The sequence below is a fragment of the Macrosteles quadrilineatus genome, unplaced genomic scaffold, assembly GCF_028750875.1.
Source record: "Macrosteles quadrilineatus isolate MER2022 unplaced genomic scaffold, UCM_ALF_1.0 Scaffold_5__1_contigs__length_97177068, whole genome shotgun sequence".
Lineage (NCBI taxonomy): Eukaryota > Metazoa > Arthropoda > Insecta > Hemiptera > Cicadellidae > Macrosteles > Macrosteles quadrilineatus.
Window position 1 is genome coordinate 58,403,683 of NW_026542598.1, and position 15,680 is coordinate 58,419,362.

The following is a 15,680-nucleotide window of genomic DNA, read 5'->3' on the forward strand; positions in this document are numbered from 1 at the left end:
TCAGAGCCTCAAGGTGGTAGCCTCAAGTACCGTGTATCATGTACTACTGAGATAGAAAGTGTATCAGTTCAGTTGTAGAGCAGAGCCTCAAGTACCGTGTATCATGTACTACTGAGATAGAAAGTGTATCAGTTCAGTTGTAGAGCAGAGCCTCAAGTACCGTGTATCATGTACAACTGAGATAGAAAGTGTATCAATTCAGTTGTAGAGCAGAGCCTCAAGGTGGTAGCCTCAAGTACCGTGTATCATGTACTACTGAGATAGAAAGTGTATCAGTTCAATCGTAGAGCAGAGCCTCAAGTTGATAGCCTCAAGTACACTACCATGTAATACTAAGTGTATCAGTTTAGTTGTAGAGCGGGGCCTCAAGGTGGGTGGCCTTAAGTACCGTGTACCACCGAGATCAGTTTGTAGAGTGGGAACTGGGAACCTCAAGTTGGTGGACCCTCATACCATGTACCACAATATGTATCACCGCGATCGAAAGTGTATCAGTTCGTTTGTAGAGCTGAGTTGCCGGGGGGGGGGGGAGATATATTTAACGTGTCGGGCTGGAGGGAGGTTATTTTGGTAGATTCGCGCTAACCACGTGTATGTGAAGCTGCGGCGCGGTGCCCAACTGAGCGCTGAGGAGTTCACGAGAGATGTGACCTTGTCCTGCTGTCGGGTGGAGGGTGCTTGCTGGGAACTAGGTTGAATCCACGTTAAATGTTGCCCTTTTTTCTTTGGAAGGCATCATTGCGTAACATTACCTACCTTTGTGCACCCAATATTGAATTGGATTTGAGTTTTTCTGTTTATAGAAGTAACGTGAAAAGTTAAGATAAAAGTCAGCATCTCGTGGTTTCACAGTGGACTAAGTTGTACTTGAGAATTTGGTTTTATAGTAGGCCTACACGGTTCGGCCTTAAACAAACAGCTGATCGTCCTCAACAAAGCTACAATTAATTGGTCCCTTCACACACTTGTACCGTTCACATATTTTTGTGTAGAACTACTCACGCTAGTGTCTGCTTAGTATTTATTCTAGTCTTTCTAATCTGAAAGTCTGATTATGTTCTTATTAACGGCACTTAGGATAACATTACCTTACAAAATTTCTGACTACTTTAAATTCCTAATTTAAATTCGATTGTATTAGTTTATTTGAGAACCCAAATCTTTATTTTTAAAGTACTTTTTATGAAACAGTTGCTATGTTTTAAAAACACAAGCCTGAAAATATAGAATAGGTCGTTCCCTCGGGGCCTAGAAGGAAATAATTATTGGTGTCTATGACAATAAAAACCCCAAATGCTTAAATTTGCTTTGTTTGGATTCGCTCGGTTTAGATTATTGTAGTTATCTATACTTATTTATCTATTATTAATACGCTATATGAAACTTTGTGAACAATAAAGCTTTTTGTTTTAAGATTTAACCCCACATATTGTATAGCCTAGCAAAATACACACGTGAGTGAGCCAGTTACAGATGGTGCCAATATCTAAAATCCAATTCTTTGCCCTGAGTTGTATCATAGACAAATAGAATAAATTTTATCTGTCTATGTTTATATAGACGTAATATGAAAGATCCAGCTTACAATGAGTCATCCTATTACTTGGCTAGACTGCGAATCACGGGCGCCTCCAGTACACCTGACGTAGCCTATATCATATGTGTGCTCAATTTTAAAGTACGAATTTTTAATTATAGGCCTAGTGTTCTCGCTCATGGTAGAGATATTTTTGACTTTTAGAGCAGTTTGAGGTCAGACAGACAGTGAGTTGTGAGTTGTAGGTATGCTAGATGAGTAGTCTTGATAGCTAGATTCACCTCGTAGGTGTGGGAAGTGTTAATGCGTGTAGGTTGGACGTTTAACCTAGACCTAGGCGACGACAATGACTTGGCACACCAGACCACTCTTTTGTGTCCAGCTTCTTACCTACACGTTTTATAAACATGGCACGTTTTTGGCCGATTTAAGTTTTGAGTCTAAATGCCCCTCGGGGATCTCTTGATGGTTTGGATGCGTAGATGTTGGAATTGGAAAATTTTTCGAAATCGTCTGAATTGTTGAGAAACGGGTTTCTAGCTTATACGCCAGTGTATTTTTTTGGTACGCACTCGGTGATAAAAATGCTTGGTATCGTATCATTATAACATAGTGTATTAGGCCTACATCATAGTATCACATTGTTTATTCCATGAAAATAAATTCCCCCTTTTCCCGAGCTCCCCTATAGGGAAGTAGATATTTACCGTAGGTGGCACGGTAAGATCTAGGCCCGGGACTGATTTACATTTTGATGTCCCCAGACACCAAAAACACCATTCGTTCAAATTTGTACATATTTATACGTATGGAGTTATATGTGTCCGTGAACGCGATAACTTGAGTAATTTTTGTCCGATTTTTAATGAATTTTGGTTTGAAGATGTAAAGTGGGATAAACTTGGATGAGTTCGCGAACCAGCATGATCGGACCATTGGAACGGGGTTTTAAAGGGGGTTTAATGGGATAAAATTGGGGTTTCTCATTCTTGACCCTCAAAACAAAAAATTTCCCAATTTTCTTTAGAACTTTTTAGAGAGCTTAAAATAACAAATATTTTAGTATATCAAAGTGTTTTTGTATGGTTATTGGTAACGGAGAAAATTAAAAAAAAAATAAATTTAAAATTCCCATGTTATTCTTATTGAGAATATTGTAAAATGTTGTAATTTACTTGTTTATGGATACATTTTGATCAAACTTAACACATTTATTTATTTTATACTAAGCTGTTAATATTTTACTAAAAACCACATTTTATTAGTTTCCTTGTAAACCTAAGTACTCGTTAAACCTACGTAATACGTTATTTTAATTTAATTAAAAATCTATGAAGACGAAAACCATTTTGGGAGCTACTTAATAAAGGTGTGACATTTTCGTTTTGTGAATTATTTGTTTTAAACCATGATGATAAAATATACTACACATAACTTAGCGTCACACTCTCTTATTTACAGCAATATCAAGTAACATTATGATAACAATAGTTATCTTTGTCAAATTCTCACTTAGCCCACGTGCATGTCTTTTGGGCATGTATGTGGGCTTTTCCTTGGAACTGTACTAAGCGATTCTGTGGAACTGTACCAAGCGAAATGCACACCTTGGCGGGGGTTTGATTGGCTTTTGTACTCGTTAATTGTGATAAAAATTATTTCAAGAAATTGAAATGTTAATTGTGTCACTTATATTATAATCTAGGTACGTAGCTGCGTGTCCTTTAGCTAATTTACTTGTTTGGAACAAACTCTTGCTGTTGCCTCCATGAAAAGACCGATTGAGATGGTTATATTAGCTCAAGTATACAGTAAGTTAATAATTGAGTGTTAAGCTATTGACTGAGACCAGCTGTTCCTTAAGTCAGATCAATGTATTGAAAGCCGAATAATCAACGACAGCCGAGTCTACTTTCGAACTATCAAAAGGTTTCTCACATTTTCAGGATTAATCCAACAACCTTACGGTATCTATGCGAGAACTTTAACCATAGCTATGCCAGTTTAGTAAATATTGACTGGTTTCTATTACGTACTTAGCTTACATAAATGCTTTTCATATTACCCTGTGAATAGCTGATTGAGACCAGCTCAATATAAACATTGGTGATGAATACAAGAAAATAGTATAGGAGGGTATTGCGTACCACTAGTGTTCTAGGTATTATTCTGGTTGAATAGAGCGTTGCGACGCACGGGTATCACAAAAATGTTCAACCAGTTCCAACTAAAACCCGTCAAGTAGACGTTTCGCGATTCCCGCCGCGTTGATAGCAGTGTAACTGGGCTGAGATGCGGCATTGGACGCGCTCCAAGCAAAACCATTCACCATATCTATTTTGAATCATTGTACAACAATATTCACCGAGTGTGTGGTGTCAAATGTATTTATAGGTAACACTCCGTCAGCATGTTTTGACAACAGGAAAATTGCAAATTAAATTAAGAAATTGAAAGAACGTGACATTGTTATATTGATTACATTGTGTCTATTGAATGGTAACGAAACATCCCCAATTGAAGCAAACCTTCAAATTATGTGGATTACCAGTTACTGCATACTTGTTCAAAGATTTACTTAAGTAAATAATATTTTGCTGACTCAGTACATAGCTAGCAACAAGTTATTGGTTAAATTGTTAACGCTTGTGCCTGATATGAAATAATTATATTATCTATTAGCTTCGCACCATTCACAGCCTGCCAAAAATGTAGGGGACAAAATGTATGTAATAAACATCCAAAAACCTCATATCAAAACATGATACCTATATCAATGGCGATACGTGGATAGACCAGCACTATTGGGCGTAGTACGTTGATTCTAATCTTGGTGCAATATTTCAGCTAATTGGGTCCAGTGGGTTTCGCGTGATGGTGAGACTGACACGCGCACATCATGTTTATTAGATGGATTGACTTCACGATTAGGTTTCTGATCGCTTGTGGACTATGTTGAGTGTTGACAAGGTGTTACGTTGTCCGTGGCTGTACTCTTCTCCAGTCACGAGTGTATTTGTTACTCGATCGAATTCTTGAATCTCAATCGACGTTTTAATCTCTGTCCTGAATAAATGCTCTAACCTACGGTGTCAACGCATTCGTTAATAATCTGATTTCTGAAGATTTATTATAATTTGGACCAGATACAGATCATTTTACCAGATCTAACCACGTGTAAGTCTTTTGGACACGTTTAGTTTTTTAACAATCGGAATGAGTTTGCCGTCTAATAATTTATTAGCGGCTATAAATGCAACGAGAGATGTGTCTCTGCTGTCCACTGCGAGATAGGGACAAAAGTTAGCCATTGTTTCCCGTTTCACACCATTTGACTGATGCGGAGGGATAACAAATTGTCTCATTCGTCAAGATAAGCTATTCACGATCATAGTGCGTGCACGTGTGCGTCTGTTGAATGATCGAATTGTGACGAAATCAATTCTTTTTGCTAATTTCCGTAGGGATTTGGATGTTCGTGACCAACCCTGGATCATTCAATTTCTCTATTACTATAGTTTAGACTTAGTTATAGATGGATGCAAGGTGGTTGTTTGGTAGAACGCACGTGTAATGTGGGTTTGTCTTTATAATTTCAGTTTAATTAGATTGATTTATATTATTATTTGTATCAATATATTATTATTGTATTAGTTAAGTTGTGGGGATTGTAGATGGATTAAACTATATATTTAGGACCCACCTAATCTTTGCTTCTAGAATTGCATCGAAGACGGTAAATATAGGCCTACACAAAATAATTTGTTGTAATATATTTCGCTCACTCCAATCTTTTAATTACACCCTTTTTATCCCGCGGTATGTCCAAAAACCGCCATGCGAAGGTTCTAAATACACATTCTTGGTTATTTCTGAACATATAATTAATTTACATTTGAAATCCGTACGACTTAATACTTAATACTTTCTTATGAAATGGCGACCATACAATGTAGGTATTTTAAGCCAAGTATGAATGGAGATGAGTGTAGAATGAGTGGCGCGATCTTGTAGTCTTGTTAGTGACTAAGGCCGACATTCCTTAGACACAGCTGTTAATTAATAGCCCCAACAGCTAATGGCAACTAAGGGACCTACAGTTTTATAGTGGAATCCGAACCACATTTTTTCCTTGGTATATACGAATTATATACGACTATCGCATATAAAGCCTATTTTGTTTATTTTTTTCTGGAAAAGAATAATACTACCGTGTTATATTCAAAGACTTTTTTTATTGGGCCTAATAGATCTAGGATGCAATCGTTTTTAGTGGCTTAATCACGTGTATCTCAAAATTACATTGTTCTCTAACTTTAACAATATTTATAGGCTTTACAGTTTTATTGCACAGTAATATAAAATTCGACCAACTCTTTGATACGCATAAAAAATCGCAGACAACAGAATTGCAATACTTGACACTGTTAAGTGGCGGAGAAACCACTACCTAACACATTATGCAAGTCTCGTGTTTCTTAGACTAGCTCTGTTACAATTACCGGGAATCGCTTTAATCTCTTCCCTCCGTTTTTTGGCAGTCAGCTGTGAATCAGCTGTTCTCGCGAAGTCGGCTGTTTTGGCCCAGCGAGCAGATGGGTTTCCCGTGGACTCGCCAACGCCAGGCCACTTGTAAACCAGACCAAAATAGTGTAGTGGGGAACCAGGCCCGATATTTCGCAGACATGATGTTAGGTCTGTTTTTGTTTATCCGTATTGGTTTTAGTTCGATTTTAAGACATTCTGGAATTTAGTACTTTTAACCTTACGTTGAAACCGTCGGTGTGTTGTGTATTGAAAGGTATTGCTGGAATAACGGTGTTGAAATGGAATTAAACTATTTAGTATTTTGCTGTGGAGACTTTTTCCTTTGTCATTCCAGTAATTTATTACGGTTAACTTCTTGGTTATGTTATGGGACACGGTTAGAAAAAAACATTTGAAAGAATATAACAGTGTAATTGACGATGGACAAACTACTTAATTCATACCGGGCGTAACCTTATCTCAGTAGTTTTATCATTATAATGCAGTATAAATACAACGTTTGTACAAACAGTTAACATACGCCATGTCGGAAGTCGGTTGTTGATTATTATTCGTGGTACCTAATATTGGTTTGGTTCAGAATAAATTCAATTAGTTAATTGTTTTTCAGTTGTTTTTTTGGCTAGTAGGGAAATTGTTAGTTGTAAGTTAAACATTTTTTTATTTAATCTTGTATGTAAATTAACTAATGGAGACTTTGTTTACACCACAGTCGATTCATTATCACTGTAGTTACATTGACAGTGTATATACATTAGTTGTTTTGTCTGTAATTCTATTTGTATTGACATCTAGGGTGCTAGATGGATTGCCTACATGTCTACACTAGTTGTATTGTCTATACCGCCAGTTGTGTTGTCTATGTCTATACTGCCAGTGTCCGACCGCGTATTTTTACCCAGGAGCGTCGACCGCCGCGCCGGTGAAATTTCCGCGCGCGCCGCGTTGGCCACGCTTCTCGCTTTTCCGATTAATGCAGTTTTTCCCTTCTGGTCACGGTCCGGTCCGCCGTTTTCTCCCGAACTATTCTGTTTTCTTCTGCCGCTTCTTGCTGCACGTTGGACGGATCGACCGTAACTAACCTCTTTCAAACTGCTTCAAATTCTTCTGTCATACAATTATTCATACATGCAATTACCCTTAGTATTCCTATAATTGACTGTGTTTAAAATAAAATAAAGGTACCAAAAGATAGTGGAAATGAAAATGTATACGCATTTTTTACTTGATTTGCATCATGGTCTACTCGGACTCACGATTAATTCTGAGCAACGACGTAATGTGTTTGATGATAAAGCGGAAAGCAAATATAATTATTGTTTGATGGCATATTACCTAAAACCAAAACTTGTTTATTATATTAACAAAATAATACATATATTTGGTATAATGTGTAAACACGTTTAATGAAGAATCCCAATAACAGGTTTTGCGTAGTTTTCTTCAGCATTTGGCACAATCATAGACATGAATGAATTAAACGCAGATATCAAATTCCTTCTCCTCGACTCGAATTAAACACCGTAAATGAAACAATTGGTTTGTTGCACTCAGTTGATCCGTAACATTATTTACATGTTAGTGACGTCATATTTATTCGATATCGTATTGGTTTCTTTCTAAAATGCTGATAAAATAGTTAATCCTCGATTATAAATCATTATCAGTAAGCTATTTATTGGGTAAAGTATGAATAATTGACCCAGCGCAACTTCACCTAGGAAAATTTGTTTAGCTTCCTATGATTTGTATTACATTGATCGCCACATTTGTTTATAATAATTGAACCGTCGTATTTGTATTTTTGAATTGAGTTCATCTTTTGTGCTGTTTGTAGTGATAGAAATATTTCAATCCTTTCATCTAGATCCAGACGTAAAATCCATCGATTCTTACGTTCATTGAGCAAATTTGTACGTTAATAGTTATATTAACATGAGGTTTTATACATGTTTCTTGTAACAGTCGAAATTTTACTGCAATTACGATCTTACTTTTTAAAATCTAACAAATCTTGGGTTAAGGATTCATGTGTTTTTTTTTACATAGTTTTGTTTAAAACAGTTTGTTGTCGATGTGCTCATCGTATCCACACCAATCCACACCCACGTATTACTGTTGTTTTTTTGCAAAGGCTACTGTTAAACTAGCGATTATGTTATAAACAATACTGTTAAGTAAATATTATTGTTAAACCGTTGAACTACACCTCACTATCTTGACCCGGCGACATTGCAGTTGCGACACGATAATAGATGAACATTTCACCATCCAACTTAATCAATCGTTCACATTTTTACGTTTATAAATAGCGAAATTGTGTTTGCTTCGTTTAACAAATCAATTTGACGCAGGTTGAACAATCGTAGTGGTGTTTTCACTTAAATAAACGACGAAATTGTGCCATTTCTTTTTAGTCACAAATAATGTGACTAAAAAGAAATGGCACAATTCCGTCGTTTATTTTAGGCTTGCATAATATGTCAGCAAACACTCGTCACTGTTGCTTTGTTGAAAAACCACTTTATCTGAACTAAATTTAAACAAATCTTAATTTAGATTATTTTGATTTAATTAACTTTTATTCGAGTAAACTATATCGAAACGAACGGCTTTTTATAATATGTATTTTTACTTGACCCAAGAATAAACGTAGACTATTAATAAACTCTTAACAGACTACTTTGATACAAATCCTATATATGCGGTTTCAAATATTACTTCTAATTACAAGTACTTAGGTGATCTAAACTGATTTAACAGGTTTGCGCTTTGGGAAAATTAAGGTAAATATCCTACTATATCAAGCCTATCCATCGACACCAAAATCGTGTTTCACAATCGTGTGGGCGGAGTTGGTAGGCCTATATACAGACTGATACAATGTTGTGTTTGAGCCTCCTTATTTTCGGCGGGAGATAACCAATATCTGGCGGGAGCTGAAGTCTGGGTGTGGTCGCCGGGACAGTAAACCTTATACGATTAAGTTTTGACCTTTCGTTTGACCCGTTCAATTCTTCTACCGGTGACATCCGTGTGGCTTTATCATTGCATAGGTTATTGTTTGAAGTCAATGACCAAAGAAAATGCCACGATTCGTCGTCCAATAGGGAAATGTACTGTCATCGTACATTGTATATGACAGGAGTTTAACTGAAGATTCCTGAGGGGTTTAAAATGTATATTAAACTAGTACACATTTAATCTCATTGTACCAACGTATGTTTTATCTTGTACCAAAATACCTTATTTAAGCTCTATCACCACCGTCGGTGGCTCTACTACTTAAGTGGCAAGTACAAATAAATAAGGATAACGTCGTAGTTTTATTGTTTTTGTCATGATGACCAATCAATAAATAACACATTTCCTTTAACTTATCATGGTAAATTTGAGGACCCGTGGAAAAAAGACGTCGGCAGGATCATGTGTTATCTTAATAATTATATTATCTTAGCAACATGTAAATTATCTGGAATAACTTTTTCGATTAAACTTATATCTTTTCCTAGATATTGCTCAATATCTGGATTATTTGGGTTCAAAATTGTTATTATGTATTTGTTATCTCTTATATTGTTATTACTGATCTCAAGTCCTTTTTGTGATATTTTCTTTCTTTGAGCACAATGTTACACAACCATTATTTGTATATAGTGTTAACATGATCATTACTCCATCTTTTTGGTGATAAACATTTGCTTGTTGTTTCTCAGTGGATTTCAATCCGTAAGAGTTGATGTTTTATTTTTTTGAAATTGTCGTTGAAAAATTTTTAGTTTTGACTTGGCTTATAGTTATGGTTTTGCAACGTTTAATCTATAATAGTTTACTATGTTGTTCGAGTTCAAACCATCATACTTCCATATTTCCAATACATGTAATTTCGCTCTATTTACGATTATCATCAGGGTAAGAATGTAGATATACACTATCATTTCACACGACTGCAGAAAACAGTCACTGTGTCACTATTAAATCATTCATATTAACTGCTTATGGAAACCACGAATTAACTTATGAAGAGGTGTCGAGACGACAATCTTAACATGAGTAGAGTCCTCCACTGCCAATGTAATAGCTTGGCTAAATGCAGTAGTAAATCTTTGTTTTGAGAAGCATCACAGTGGCTTAGCGTGCAAAATGAACGTACGCTTGTGCTGGCGGTTACGGTACGTTACGTTCGTAAACATAACGTGGAGATTACGTAGGTGACGACGTTATTTTGGTAAACAGGTTAACTTAGTATTGCTGTCTAGCTCTAGCTCAAGCAGTTTTGTTTTGCGTTTGCATTTACGGTCACATTTTGTGTGAATAAACTAACTGCAATATTTTTAAACTGTTTTGTAGAATGGTACGTAAGAATTAGAGAGGTTGCGTTTTGATTCTACCTTTGCAATTTCTTCCTTAACTAAACTTGTTATTTGAGTTGATAAAATGCTAGAACAGCCTATTTTCGCCGTTGTTCTGTTTACAATCCACATAGTGATAGCATAATATTCAGTGATACATAATCTACTCTGTGTCAGGCAAGAAATATGTCGAAAACATAACAAGGGGCTCAGCTCCGGTCAAGTGGTTAGAGTGCTGGACTTCTGTTTGTAATCTTAAACTAATCGGCAATGACAATTACTGGGCGATATACCGAGAGTTTATGGTTTGGAGTCCACCTTTTCTGTAGGTCTACATATAAAGTATTTCAATTAAGTCCACTTAGGTAAAAAGTCTGAAAACTCTTAACTACATATCCCAAAAACACCAAAGTTACTTCGATGTGTAGGCCTATACATTGCCATTCAGCAAATCCCCTTGAATGCTCTTTTCCCTCCAAAAGTTTTAGTAGGTGTAATTGCTGTTGAAATAACCCATCTTCTCTAGGTAACTCAATACTTTTTAAAGTTATCAATGTGTAGTTACTTACTTTCGTGTCTACATTGTTACTGTCTCCACTTTAACTAGGTTTATCTGTACGCGGTTTCTATTAGTGTGTTTAACCGAAGTGTTACGTAAGGTATGCCGTATGTCATAACAAATGATTATTGAAAAGGTTTCCTAGAACTTGAAACGCGCAAAAAAACTGTTGATGGAAAAGCGGTTTGACATGTGTATAATACGTTGTGCGTTCACTTGCATTATAAATTCATATTAAAACAAAACACTAGTTGTACAACTCGTGTCGAGATTAAGTATTTGTGTTGGGGTAAGTGGTGGATTAGTTGTGTTTAAAATACCCCCACTGCAGCAAATCTGCCGACTAAGCGAATTTCAATTTGTCTGAATTGAATTTTAATTAAATCTATCTAAATGACATTAGGTTTAACGAGTACCTAGGTTTGTTGCTACAATGAAACTAATAAAGTGGGGGTTTTAGTAAAATATTAATAGCGTAGTATAAAATAATAAATAAATTTGCCTAGTTTGATCAAAATATATCCATAAACAAGCTAAACTACAACACTTTACAATATTTTCCATAAGAATAACATGGGAATTTTAAAGAAAACACAAAAACGATTGCGGTTTGCAATGGTTATTTTGGGGTTTTTTTATTTCCTCCGTTACCAATAACCGTACAAAACACTTTGATATACTAAATTATTTGTATTTTTTAGTTCTTTAAAAAGGTCTAAAGAAAAATTGGAAAATTTTGTATTTTAAGGGTCAAAAACGAGAAAACCCAATTTTCCTCATGAAATGTCCAGTAAAACCCCGTTCCCATGGACCGATGCTGGTTCGCGAACTCATTGAAGTTTATCCCGCCTTAAACCAAGTTTCATCAAAATCGGACGCTCGTTATCGCATTCACGTGCACATAATATATAACTCGATATATATACATACATAAAAATCTGAACGAATGGTGTTTTTGGCCTCTGGGGACACCAATATGTAAATCGGTCCCGGGCCCAGGTCTTACCGTGCCACTTACGGTAATTCCCCATAGGGAAATTCGCTAACATGCTTTTAAAATTAGTATGATGTCTCTCCGTTCACTTGAAATGAAAGTAAAGTAAATAATAAGAAAATAATCATGTTTTAAATGTAACAAACGTTATTGGTAAATTGGGAAAATGTTTGTAGTACAATCGGATTGTAATCAAATATGTTTGAAACATCTGACGAACTAAATGACTCAATTAAGTATGTTCATGTCTCTTATACGAAGAAATAGTCCTTCAATTACATTAATTTGATCAGTTATACCTTCTAAAGGCCAGAAATCAATTTAAATCATTTCTGGTACTAAACCAGACATATAGATAACCGAAAGACATGGACATGCGTGTATTTATAAACACACAAAATGGTATTAAATGATTCATTGTCTCGTTTTACAATAATAATATAGTAGCCTACATGATAATATTGTTTCTGGACTACATGGTGAGATCTTATCTGGCCAAGAGGAATTGTTTTACTCGTAAATAGCCGACGTAACGTGTTATCATCCAACCGAATGCAGTTTCCCAAGCGTCACCACTCAACTAATCAGATTTTGGAAACGTAACGCATTGCGAGTGTAAGTGGGTAGCGGAATGTTTACCCTATCATCGCCACAGTTAATCACTCGTATATCGCATGGGATGAGGTACTGTATCGCTAGCAGACAGACAGTTGTGTGTTAACGGTATAAGGAACTGGTCCTGGTCCAGACGTTCCGGGAACCAGCGGACAACTTGACTGTGACTCACCGGAACACGGGACCGCGGACCGTCTGTTGTCTGTTCTAGTGACAACCGTAATATATCTGCGACACCGACACTATCGCCGGACTTGAGTACGGTCTGTGATCGTAACTGATAGCGACGAGGGTTTGGCTATTGGCTGACAGGTTTCTAGAGTGCGAAACTGAGGAAGATGTAGGAATGTTTCGTTCTTGTTGCAATTTTAATTTTTTGAGTTTGTCGGAAGATGTATACAAGCGTACATTACCGTGTGACAACGGAACTATCGCTGGACTAGAGTACAGTCTGTGATCGTAACTGAAACTGATAACGACAAATAACGACGTGACGGTGACGTTGGGGTTTGGTTGTTAGCGGGCAGCTGGGTTACTAGAGTGCAAAACTGGGGTTCAATGTTTGGAATGTTAAGTTTTTGTTGCAAATTTAATTATTATTATTTCGTTGAAAAAATTTATTTGTGGAAATTCAAATCGTCAATAAAACATAGCATGACTTTAAATATTTTGGGATTTTTTTAGCTGTATCTTTGCCATTACTTATTTAAAAATAATTGTGGAATCTCCATCTAATCTTATGTGGACGTGACGCAACCAGATTGTTAGTGGGGAAGGATAATTTGAAACTTATATCAAATTTAACTCTAATTTCCCTATTTTTAAGATAGGTTTTGTTTAACACCTTTTTAACACCGTGCTTCGTCTAAAAATTTGAATACTGTATTACTCTTGCATAATGCTGAATGATTGATAAACTGCTTTGAATTTCAATATTAATTGGTTCTTAAGCCATGAAAGATTTCCTCCCAAACATACACAGGTCACAACGCAATTGCTGTAAAACTCCTTTGCAATCAAAACCACATTTTTGTCTGCAGAAACCAAGTAGTTTGCGTTTGCAGTGTACAGGGAAACTACTACTGTATCGTTTACTGCAATAAATATGTTATTAATTATTTGTAATCATTCTGATTATTTGGGATAAAACATTTCAAAAGCAACACTTCCTATTAATGAAAAAATCTAAGTAATAAAAAAAGTGTATTTCGAGGCACTGTCATAAACCAATAAAATAATCAAAAACATCAACTAGCCAAAGCTTTATTTGAACATATTATTTTCTTGTTATATTGAATTTTTATAGAGTTGTTTAGACAAGTCTGAATCCCATATCACAGTTTGGTGTAACCCTGTTGTGATGTTTAGCCGGTAACAGTGAACAATGACACAGTGGCATTGCACTGTTTGATGGTGTGTGGCTGAATGCATTGGCAGCCAAACAATCCAAGTAAATACAGCACAGAGGGGCATAACGATATCTGCCAACTCTAGCTGTAGGCCAAGTCTGATATTTACGCTGAATACTAACCAACACCACCAGCAGCCCTTGTCTAGCCTTGATTGGCTATTTATGTGCATCGATGTATAATAACTCCCTGTAATAATAACTGTAGAGTTATTATACATCGATGTTTATGTGTTGTATTAATAGTCAAATAGTCAAAGGTATAGGTGATCAACTTTGAAATAATTTTGAAAGTAAGTTTTATAATGTCTTTGTTTTCAGCCAATCAGCTTATGCTAGGTATTTAGCATTGACACATTTTAAACCATAAATTTCAAGGTAGCATTAAAAATGGGAATTAATAGTTCATACAGATTTTGTTTGATTGTTACTTCTGATTTATTTGTAAATGTAAATTTTTAAATGTTGCAAGTTTGACAAAAGAGTATCTTTTGTAGGCAAGATTTAAGACTGTTTGTAAAGTATTTATTGACAAACATGGTGGATGTTGGAGGCTTGTATTGACAATCATGTTTTATGCTGTAGGCTTGTATTGACAAACATGTTGTATGTTGGAGGCTTGTATTGACAAACATGTTGTATGTTGAAGGCTTGTATTGATAATCATGTTTTATGTTGCAGGCTTGTATTGACGACAACCTAGACATGGTTGAGTTCCTGGTGAAGCATGGAGCAGATGTCAACAAAGGAGACAACGAGGGGTGGACGCCTCTACATGCTACGGCCTCTTGCGGCTTCATCAGCATAGCCAAGTAAGTTACTAGTTAGATAACATACAGACTGTCCCAAAAGTCCCGGACCGGTTTAATATTTTCTAAACGACAACAGATAAATCGATAAGATTTGGTACATCAACACCACACCTAAAAATATACTTTTTTAAGGAAATATCAATTTTCCATCACATCATGGGGACGTCCCGCAATGAGTCAGAAGGAAATCTTAAATAGAAGCATAGGTTGACATGTACATAAAATTAAAGGTCTTTACTAGCAGAATATAATGCCGCAAATTTGAACTCAAACGGACAACCAAGTCAAGAATGACAGTGGTTCAAAGATTCATTTAATTTGCATTTGGGGGCACAGCCCTAGGAATCGGAAAAAAAATGTTAACGTAAGCATATGTCGATATGCACATCAAATTAAAGGTCTTCACTAGTAGATTACAATGCCGTAAATTCAAGCTCAAAAGAACGTCTGAGTGAAAAATGGCAGTCGTTCAAAGATTCAAAATGGCAGGTTCAAGAAATCTTTGAACGGCTGCCATTTTTTACTCAGGCGTTCTTTTGAGCTTGAATTTACGGCATTGTAATCTACTAGTAAAGGTCTTTAATTTGATGTGCATGTCAACCTATGCTTTTATTTAAGATTTCCTTCTGACTCCTTGCGGGACGTCCCCATGATATGACAGAAAATTGATAGTTCCTTAAAAAAGTAGATTTTTAAGTGTGGTGTTGATGTGCAAAATCTTATTGATTTTTCTGTTGTCGTTTAGAAAATATTAAACCGGTCCGGGACTTTTGGGACAGTCTGTATATTGTTTAATGATAAATTAACATAATCTAATAATATTTGTATACTATACTCTAATACATGCTATGTCTG

General features: G+C 35.9%; 1 protein-coding gene across 7 annotated transcripts in view; it reads left to right on the forward strand.

The window, feature by feature from the left end:
- Positions 1-15,680, forward strand: part of LOC128993871 (protein phosphatase 1 regulatory subunit 12A-like) — a 96,520-nt gene that overhangs the window by 9,959 nt on the left and 70,881 nt on the right. For all 7 annotated transcript variants that reach the window (XM_054417929.1, XM_054417931.1, XM_054417934.1 and 4 more), the window contains exon 2: positions 14,695-14,825. In XM_054417929.1, coding sequence (XP_054273904.1) covers positions 14,695-14,825 — 131 coding nt within the window. The remainder of the gene's footprint in view (positions 1-14,694; positions 14,826-15,680) is intronic.